This window comes from Pygoscelis adeliae, unplaced genomic scaffold (genome assembly GCF_000699105.1).
Source record: "Pygoscelis adeliae isolate BGI_AS28 unplaced genomic scaffold, ASM69910v1 Scaffold14, whole genome shotgun sequence".
In the NCBI taxonomy this organism is placed as follows: Eukaryota; Metazoa; Chordata; class Aves; order Sphenisciformes; family Spheniscidae; genus Pygoscelis; species Pygoscelis adeliae.
In genome coordinates, this window is record NW_008825109.1 from 20,878,314 (window position 1) to 20,889,100 (window position 10,787).

General features: G+C 44.9%; 1 protein-coding gene across 1 annotated transcript in view; it reads right to left on the minus strand.

Moving 5' to 3' along the window:
• Positions 1-10,787, minus strand: part of CAPN6 (calpain 6) — a 69,413-nt gene that overhangs the window by 54,092 nt on the left and 4,534 nt on the right. The window contains exons 2-3 of the mRNA XM_009327838.1: positions 7,033-7,160; positions 6,060-6,234 (exon numbers count right to left, since the gene is read on the minus strand). Of these exons, the coding sequence (XP_009326113.1) occupies positions 6,060-6,224 (165 nt within the window). The 5' untranslated portion in view covers positions 6,225-6,234; positions 7,033-7,160. The remainder of the gene's footprint in view (positions 1-6,059; positions 6,235-7,032; positions 7,161-10,787) is intronic.

Genomic DNA, 10,787 nt, shown 5'->3' on the forward strand with positions numbered 1-10,787 from the left:
TGCCTGCCCTGGTTGGGGGATCACTGCTATTTGTTTAACTCTGACAAAGATGTCCTTGGGACTTAATACTTTTTGCAAGGTCAGTGCTCAGTGAAAAAATTGAGACAAACCCGAGGTTTAGTTAAAAATAAGACAGACAAAATATCCTTTCAGCAGAGCGACTGTCGTTCCCGGGTATTTTCACTAGAGCCGCTTGCTGCTAAAAGCCGATGCTGACCAGGACCACCACACAGAGGCAGTGTTTGCCCTCAGTAAGGGGTTAACCAGGAGAAGTGGCCGAGGACAATCCAGGGCCAGGAGAGGCAGCAGGGGGATGAGAGACTTCTCCTACCTCTTGGCAGGGGACAGCTGCCTCCAGCCCCACTTCAGCCTGGCAGAGGGGATGGAAACTTCAGGGATATCACAGGAAAAGAGCAGGATGGGCTTTGACACTAATACCAATGGGAAGAAAAAACGTCCACCAACAGGGGGGATTCATTCTTCCTCCTTTTCTAACAAACCAGCAGGTTTTCCCCACAGAAAATTTCAGGTGTTTTGTGTCTTACATTGTTGCTTTTGATCTAAATGGTGGGGGGCTAGTTCTAAAAAAACAGAGTCCCTCAGCTCTGCATTAGGTTCTAAAAGTGCTTCTTGAAAAATCAGCCGTTTACAAATCCTTGCTCACGGACTGAGCCCTTCTGTCTGAGGACAGTTCTGATCAGCCCCTACATGACTTCCCCCACAAGAGCCAGAGACACTGTCCCTCTGCGATGGTGTGGAGCAAACAGAAGAGGGAAGGACATAACTTGATTCTCATGTGATGCAAGGGGGTCAAGTGCAGGTGCTGCAATAGGAAGGTGGGGATATGCTGACCCCACTCTCCCTCAGTGGCAGCCTGGAACAGCACAGAAGCAGTGGGAGCACCTGCCTGTGTGGTATCGGAGACAAAGGAGGGAATAAGCTGTACCTTACAAAGACACATTACAGCAAGGAGGCTTGCTGCACGCTGAAGGGCTCTGGAAGATGCTGCACCTTTGAAATGGTCACGCTCAGCTCAGTTATTGTTTTACAGGTGGACAGAGGAACTGAGATACCAGCAGAGCCCAACATCCTGAAACACTAGCAAAGGATTCATGTTGTTGGCATCAACACCCGAATTCACCGTCTGAACTTCTGGTCGGCAGAGACCACGCGCTTGGGGGTTATGCTTCATCTCAGCCTGAAGCCAACATCGCAGGTATGTCAGTTGAATCACACCCTAAACACATCAATTCCTCTCCACTGCCTGCAATGGGAGCTGGTGCTGACTGCCCCACATCAGACATCCATTACGAGCAACTAACCTTTGGGCTAGGCGAGTCCTGCCCGAAGTGCCCATAAACTGCCTTGGGCTGAGCAACCAAAGGGTCGGTGGGGAAAGACCCTCCCCTCCCCTGGGGCTACAGCAGGCCAGAAGGGCAGGGGGCGAGACTGACTGCCAGGGAAATCACAGCCAGCAGTCTGACACCAGTGTCATCTGTCAACAATTCTGTCAGAAAATGTCACTCTGACAAAGATGATTTTTTTCTATGAAATCAAGTCCAACATCTCCAGATTTTTTTCACACAAGTGAAAAACAATTTGGCATTTTTATACTATTTTTACTTTTCATAACCCGTCACTGGTGTGGACAGTGTCACAAAGGAAGGTGATACAGAAGCAAAGCAAAATAAGGTCCAAGCTCATTTTTAGGCAAATCTTCTGGCACATTCAGACTTTTCTTTTTCCTCCTTAGAATAAAATACGGAATTTCGGAGTGCTACAACTTGCCAATTCCACGTTTCAGCCAGCTCTATCAGATATCCCAGGTGGGGTCAGACCTTTTGAGTTCATTTACTACCCAGCACTGAAATACAGCATTATCAGCAAACACGCACCTAAGCTCCTGTGTACAATCAAGAACCCGCTAGCCTGGCCTGCCAACTGCATACCATGCCACACTGCACCCAAAGAAACCAAGACCCAGTACTGCACATAAGCAGTCTGCAGCGCTCTTATTTATTGGATGATCTTTCCGTAACAACATTTCTCCTTGAAAAGTCACGCCATCCTAGGGAGACTGCACAGTAATTACACAGTGCCTTTTGTGTTTGCCAGTTTCTTAATACTGGGGTGCCACAGAAGTAACACTACCCTGTCCTTGTTCTCTTTCCCAAAGAGACTTTAAAAGTACAAAACAAGTAATTAATGTCAGATTGTTAATGACCTATCGCTGTGAGTCTGACTGGAATGAGCAAACAGAACATGTTTAACATTGCAGGTGCAGATCCAAGGACAAAAACAAAGTGGAAGAAACCCTTTACCCCGCCTCCACTTTTCTCTCTCACTTATACTCCTTTTTCCGTTAGAGCAGAATAAAACCTTTTTGACTATACAGATACTCTTCCTAAGCATTTGCTCTTATGGCCACCACCAACCATTTAGGGTAACTGAACAAAGCATGAGCATATTTGTGAGCTGAAACTAAAATACCAGCTTTCACCTCTCCTCAGAAAAGCTTTAGATTCACAGATCCCAGATGTACTTGTTTGGACACCAGCATCAGCAACAACAATTGCAGCGGCATCCCCCAGCTCTGTGTGCGCTGGGCAGCACTCCCCAGCTGCTCAGACAGCTACACCAGCTCTCTAAAGCAAAAAGCTGCTTGCTCCTACTAGTATACAAGTACCAGCATCTGGACAGGCTATTCACTGCCTATGTAGATGGTGGAAGGACAGGAAACAGGGTATTACCATTTAGTTCCTTCACATTCCACATGCTGTACAAACATCTGGGGGTGGCTGGGGGAGACAAAGCTGTAGTTTCTGGGTGAGTTGGTGAGGCAAGATGACTAAGTGGCCTGCTCAGAATCTGTCTCACTAGATGACGGTTCTGGCCTTTGCCTTATGCTCATATTGCAAGGCCGTTTCCCTCTCCAAAAAAGGAAACACTCTGGACGGCCCATCACTCCAAAAGGACAATTAAGCATTCAGCCAGTTAACTTAGAGAACAATATAGTTCCATATGGCAGAGAGGAGATAACCCATAAACATTGGGAAGTAATTCCTCACCTCTGCTCTGCTGCACAGAGACAAGCCCCTCTCTCTCAAGATGTTCTAACAGGCTCACCATGAGAACAAAGGCAGCTTCCACCACATCCTAGGCATCAAATCCCTCTCCCACCCAAGAAGGGCAAGACTGGGATACTCTAGGTATTGTTCACAAATCTGTAGGAGTAGCCCCACATGGGCCCCAAGAGCTGCTCTATCTTGGAGCAAGGAAGGAGAGCAAGGAAGGCACAGCTTTAGAATAGAACACTGAATCACAGAATGGCTGAGGTTGAAAGGGACCTTTGGAGGTCATCTAGTCCAATGCCCCCACGTCATCATCCAGATCATTAATGAAGATGTTGAACAGGATTGGATTCAGTATTGACCCCTGGGGTACAATGTTAGTTACTGGCCTTCAACTAGACTTCGTACCACTGATCACCACCACCTTGAATGAACACACACACAAAAGAACAGCCTAAAATGGCATCCTTGTCTAGAGTCTAGCTCTTGCTTCACATCTCTTAGGAAGCACAAAAACTTTCCCTGACCTTGCTGTGACTGGTTGCACCGTATTTCCCCTTCTGAGAGGGGACGAAAGACTCCAATAAACAGGAAAGCACTACAGAAATAAAAATAAACCCAAAGACTTTGGAATACCTACATTTTTTTCCAAGTTCAGTCTCCCTGTTCTTCAGTCTCATGTCTTACTTGGAAAACTAAAATGAGAAGCAGGAAAGCAACCCTTGCTCTGCTCACTAAAATTTCAGTATTGAAGCTGCTGTGAGAAATGAACACCACCAGGAGAAAAAAAAGAAGAAGAAGAAGAAGAAGAAGAAAAACAGTCTAATGCCATCCTGGCAAATACAGCGCAGCCTTGGTCAGCCTTATCTGTTATCCCCCATCACAGAGGACAGGGAACAGTACCAGCTGCATATGAAGTAGATCACATTGTCATTGGCATCATGTTTTCTAAGAAAAGACACCCAAGTGTGTGCTTCCAGAAGATTAACCCTAATCCCAAAAGTGGACATGGGTGAAGTAAAGGACAAATTTATCACGCTTATGGGTAAAAACACTGTGTGCATCTGGCTAGAGGCTGTCCTCTTCATTACACTTGTCAGAGTATGAGAACAGATTACACTCTCTGATGGAAAGCCACACTGTCAAAGTTGGGAGTGATTTTGTGTTCTTCTGAGTTATTTGCTTATGGCTGTGAACTACTTTATAAATACAAGATATGTGAAGCATAAAACCTCAGAGCAAACCAATTAACAGACCCCAAATATAAGTAATATTAACAATTTAAACGTCTAGTACATTAGTCACAATTAGAAGTGAATGACATTTGTTTTCCTGTTAAGATGCTAGTAAAAATGGCAAATAGACATAAGCATTATTGGTTGTGTACAGACAATAGCTGTTCATTTTGAATATGAAATCACTGGTGTGTAATCGAGGTTTTATAGAACTCAAAGGCAAAATCCACAGTAACTTCAGCATAGCCATGCAGACACCAGAGACGATATCAGTCAATAAAGGAAAACTCTCCATTCACTCTGGGTAAAACTTGCTGCTAAGATTTCACCAGAACCTCTCTGAAACAAAGCCGCGGAAGCAGGTATCAAGTTCACTACAGAACAAAGGTTTGCTTAGACACCTCTTGGGAGCTCACCTTCTCTCCTCTGCATCAGCTACACATCTGTGTAGTTGAGTGTTCCCTGGGAGTAGCTTGTGAGCATCCTGCCTTATATTGCAGAAGTCGTTCAAAGCTCTTAAGACCCATACGTAGCTGGGCTTTGTGGTTCCAGTACAGTTAATACAAAAGGTAACCAGGCAGCCAACTATACACACATGGTTTCCTCTTATTTTTGGCACTATGTAGAGAGCAAACCAACTGATTCTGGAAGCACAAGTTAGTTCCCTGTGGAACAGAAATGAATCCATTTGCTTCGACCAGAAAGTGGGTATGTGCTGATAATGGGGGCTCTCAATTCATTCCATTGGTGGCAGTTAGAAATATCTAAGCATTTTTTTAGTGTAACAAGACCACTCCACCAACGGTGCCTTGCTGTTTGCTGCCTCAGATAGACCCCTTGCTGGGCGGACTGTGGCTCTTCTCTTTCCTACTCTCTCCTCCAAGAAAAATTACAAATCATTTGTTTATAGATATAAATGAACTAGCCAGCTATCTGACATTGGAGAAACTTCCCCTTGCTACTGTGAGATTTCCTTTCCCCATACATTTTAATAAGGCACCAGCTACTCTGAAAACATGCAGAGAGCTATAATAATGAACAGTAATCCTACATTATTATTTGAGTTGTTTCCAGTATTCCAAGCAGGAAGATACTATCTATTCAGTTAATAAAATCTAATTTTCTATAGTGTTTTTTGCAAGGGTTATATCTGAGAGAGAGAGAGAGAGCGCGCTTGGAGGGGGCACTAGATTGGATAGCTAAAGCTCAGATTTTATATTGCAATTACTGTGCATACACACCAGGCCCTCAGAAGTGACAGGTATTGAAAAGAAACTTCAATTAAGAATCTCAACACCTTGCTGAAATGCTTCTGTCAACACAGCAACCTAGACAGGTACATGTCCACAGATTGACCCAGGAAATGAAGAATTTATTCGCAGAACATATTCCTGTATTGACCGATGGTATTCTTAATTAATTACTGGTATTCTTAATTAAATAGTGGGCTGATTTAAACATCACTATGGCTGGAGTCATCTCAAACTGCTGCTTGTTATTAGAGAGCCATCAACAGTAAAAAGCATGATTATGCTGCACAGAACACCACCTTTTGTCTTTTTACAGTAAGGCATGACTTTCATTTCGGACAGCAGTGTGACATGGAGGAGCTGCTGTCTGAATCACACAGTGACAGGAAATGAATGAAAAAAGGGAGGGAGAATATACTCACATAACCGTGTTTCAGCACAGGGAAGGCAGTAGGAGTGGAACAATACAAAGAGCACCTCCTCACAAGGATAGCATCAATTACCTTTGGGCGCTTCCATTCAACTTTCCTTGGTGGGGCTGATTGATAGAAAAGGGACACATCCGAGGCTGGAAACTCAGGATCTTCGAAGAGCCGTCTCTGCTGGATACACTGCCCTTTCAGCTCGTGGTACTTCTGATCTCTGAAGAGTTGCACTGATGAAGGCATATCTTTCTGTCTAGATAAGATGAATATTGGCTTGTGCAAATTATGAAGGCTCTTTAAAGTCCATAGATGATACCACTCATTGGTCTTTAACAACAGAGCATATAAGTTGTTCTAAACAAGAGTAATTACTGATTTCTGTTAAAAAAAACCCAGATTATAAATTAGATTATGTTAAGTAGTAAACTAGAAAACCATAAAACCCAAGAGGATCTTATATATTAGGATGGTATTTTTGGCTGAACAAAACTCTTATCAGGAAAGACACTAGAGAGTCCAGACCAGGCACAAACCCAGCATTTTGCTTTGTCTAATTGATTGGAAAGGTAGTGGGGCTTGGCTCTCAGTCTGTACCACGTGTGAAGGGCTGGATCATTTTTCTGTCCTACATTCTTCTTCTGGCCACTAAAGCTCTAATTATGTGCTCCAACTCTTATGCCTAAAGAAAACCAAAAGCAGATTTCCACAGTTCTCCATCTTACTTTAAGTGACAATACTTTGGCTGGTATTATTGTCTTTGAACTTTATGTTATATTTCAGGGAACTGAATTCCCAGAAGCAGCAAATATTTGCAAATAATTGATGAGAATTAAAAAACAAACAAACAAAACCAAACTCACAACAACAACAAAAAGCCCAAACCACTTGCTTTCAGGCCTTAGTTCCCAGAATCGCGACTATCTAACCTGGCAAGTTTACGGTCACAGCCACAGAGCTCAAAGAAATTGCTTAAAAACATTCTACAAATCAGAAATCAACTACAGAAATAATTCAGGATAGTTTGAAGTCTGGGGGACGTGAGGGATGCTACCTCTATTTCCAGAGAGGGAGTGGAGAGAGTATCTGAACTTACTCTGTTTGGAACGCTCCTGTGTGTCAATTCCTCCCCTCTTCCTTCCCGCCACGGGTTAGAGATGTATCTCCCCTTCCTTGAGTTATCTACAGCAATAAAGACAAATGGAGGTTGTCCTGGTGTCAGAACATAAGAATTAAACAACATGCAGGCAATGGAGCATGGCATCACATTGTCCTAGCAGCCTACTTGCTATGTCCTGTTGCAGTGATCTCAGCTCGTGCTCCTTGAGCCACTTGCAGCACGAATTGGATGAGATTCCACAAATTTGCAGAAAACTAAACCAAGCTAGGCACAAGCCTTTCCAGGCATGCAAGTGAGCACGACGGGAGAAATACAGAAGAGTGATGAGGAACACTTGGAAATGTCAAATTTATCGTGGTCTTTGTTCTTGTGAGTGAAAGCTACTGTGGCCAAAATAGTCTAGGGATGGTTTTAACACCCTTCCCCTCCCTCCCTCTCCTTCTCCCTCTCTCTCTCCCCCCTGCCCCTCCTCTCCCCCACACCCCAAACCAAATAAGATGGTCCATCAAGGATGAGAAATGCCGCTCTAATGCCTCCGCTCATGGGAATGAGGAGAGTATTCAGGAGTGCTCTTCTACCTTGTTGCCATTCTGGCACCCATTCCAAAGCCTCCTAACCACTCTCAGAGTAATCTACCCATAAGTGTAAGTACCACCTGCTTTCTACCAGCAGAATCTTACATGGCAAAGCAATAGGACAAAGAACCAGTTTATTCTTGATATTTCAACCAGCCAAATCTTCAAATGTCAGCTCATTCTCCATTCTTTCTCAGGGCAAAAATCCAGCAATAAATTTTGCTTATATCAGGACTGTAACGACTTTAGTCAAATCCTGATGCTGCTGGAATCGATGGAAAAATTCCTATGCCTTCAGCCAGGCCAAGGCTCCCTCTTCCGGAACTGCGCCATGGAGTCCCTTAGTGACTGTGTTATCCAGCTTCGATTAAAAAACCCCACATTTAAATGAACTGTTCAAAACCAAAATGGCTCACTGATACTATGCCATTTTAAGCAATTTCCTTTTTCTTAAGGGCTATTTTCTTGCTAATTATCTTCCTCAAAAAAAAAAAGTCACAAGGCATCTCACTTGGCAGATGGCCTCCCAAGGCAAGGCAAATAGACTTGCTTCCCCCCACAAACCAGTTCTTCAAATTCAAGTGCATAACAACTTGTCAATTATACAAAGATAGCTCAGGGACAAAAAGAAAAATTAAATGGTTTGGCTAATTTGGGTGGGATATAGATTATTTCATGATAACGGGCATTCTTGCTTATTAAAAATTCCCCACGAGTTAACTAACATTTTAAACTGAGCCTATTTGCAAGATATGCTTGTTTTTAAAATAGCCCCTGGGTGATAAGGTTTTCAGCTGTCACTGCCTAATTCATAGGGATAGGTCTTTAATGACCTCATTCCCCTACCCTTTCTCCCCTTCTATCTGCCGGACTGGAACGTGAGTCCTTCCAGGATTACACCCCATTACACAACAGCCAGTCTCGTAGGAATGCACAGAATGTGGTCATAAAGCCCCAGCACATGAAATCAAGCCGCTACCTGCCTCACCCTGGGCTCCACGGGGCAGCGCTCGCCAAGGGGAACGCTAACAAGGAGGACGCTTCTCCCGCCAGGCTGTTAACCTGCCCCTCCCCAGGCTCCCCGTGCCATCCTGAGCAAACGACTGAGTCCGTGTCTTAGGAAGGGACTCGGGCTCCCAGGGCTGCCGAAGCCTGGCTGCTAGCTGCTTCCCATCCGCCCAGGAGACACCGAGCTCTGGAGCTGAACTGAAGCCCCGTCACCCACCTGGTGAACTAGTAGGCACTCACTTTTGCAGGAACCCAAAACCACCCTTTTGAAACACAACAGAAGTCTCTTTTTCTTGTTGGAAAGTCCACAGTAAAGAATGTAAATGCAGTTTCTAGACAATAGCCTAGCGGTTTGAGCACTGAGGATGGAGGACCACAGCTGAGCCCCTCCTCTCCTGGGGTGTTCACCTACCAGGGCATGGCCTAACCTGGCTGAGACAGACAGCAGGCACCCGGCTCCCACTTCAAGGTTTATTTTTGAAGCAGCTCCTAGTTTTTGGCCCTCAGTTGAACATCGAAGCTCCCAGGCTAAGAACCACGCTCCCTCCTCCTTTCTCAAGCTCACAGTACACAGCAGCACAGCTTCCCCTGCTCTGCACCCAACAGATTTACCTCTGGTTCGGCTGACACTCAACGTACAGCTGCGCCGAGGAAACACCAAGCACGGCTTGGCAGCCGCTCTTTCCTGGGCTCCCTGTGCTGTCATGTGATACAGAGCGAGCTGTGCACAGCGTAACGAGGGCTAAGAACCACGGTCCTAAAAATACCGTACCACAGTTCGGAGATCCTCTACCGCGCTGTAGAGAGAAAGGGACCACTCTAGGGGAGGGACAGAAGAGAGAGGAAGGGAGAAAAAAAACCTGAACAGCTCTACAGGTCAGCCATTCTTATATTTTTGGTTTATTTTCCTAACCATATACAATTACAGTTTTGCTTTTTATCTTTTCCAGTCTCTGAGCAGCACAACAGCTCCACAGCTGACCCCAAGGTTTCTACAGCACCATGGCAATCCCCCTTGATATCAGCAGGAGTACAGGAGGTCCCACATCTCTCAGCTTTCAACCACTGAGCTGTAAAGTCTTTCTCTAACCCTCTCTTTTTCCAGTGAGATTCCTATTTTGATTGGAAAAAGGATTTTGGCAGAGCGGTGAAGACAAGCCAGTCCAGGTCCCCTTTTCAATCAGGGTCTACTTGTGGAGTCCCCTCCTCAGCCTAACAACAGAAGCATTTCATTTTTACTTACAGTTAATACTCAGAGATGCTTCCCCCTGTCAGAACCAGCAAGAGTACGGCTAAATCACATTCCACACAGTGGCAAATACCAGCTCTGGCGTTATTAGCAGCCTTAAATTAAAGGGACATTCACTTGAAATCCAGTTCTTCACAAGAGCATTAAGATGAGCTTCAGGTATTATTTGCACTACCCAATAGTATTTCTTTACACTCACATTTTCCTGTCTTAAACTTTCTCTTCCCCAGCTGCTACATAGAAGATCCACAACAAACAAGACTGACTAACTGTCCAGACAGGCGTGTGAGGGAAAATTACACCCTCGCTACCGTTAAATTCATGCAATAAGCACACAAAAACTAACAGAAGAAGTCATCTTTTCTCAGTCCATTTTTGTTACTCTGTGTAACTAAGCGACACACAGGGTAAAAAGTCAGAGAGAGAAGTTATTGCAGCTGTTAAGCCAACTGCACCCCTCAGCAGCGAGCTAGCTTGCATACGAAAGCATCCCTCCCACTCCCATCCCTGCAGGAGGGGCGCAGGGACGGAACAGAGCTGGGTTTGCCTCAACAAAACCCAGCACTTTCAGTCCCAAAGCGAACACTGCCAAGCAGCTGCAGTGAACCCTCTGTTCTAGATGAAAATCCTCTTCAAGGAAGAGGCTTGGCACGTTGTAACACATAAATTTTATCACGCACCCCATTTTTCTGTTCCAGTTGCAGGACTCAAAGGAATTTCCATGCCCAGCACCAGGACTAAAAGGGCAAAGTGCATTTCTAGCCAGTAATTAATGCCACAGTTGAACACAGCTTTGAACACGAAGCTGCTTCTTCCAGCAAGCGGATCCTGAGATGAAACTGCTGAAGCTCAGGCAC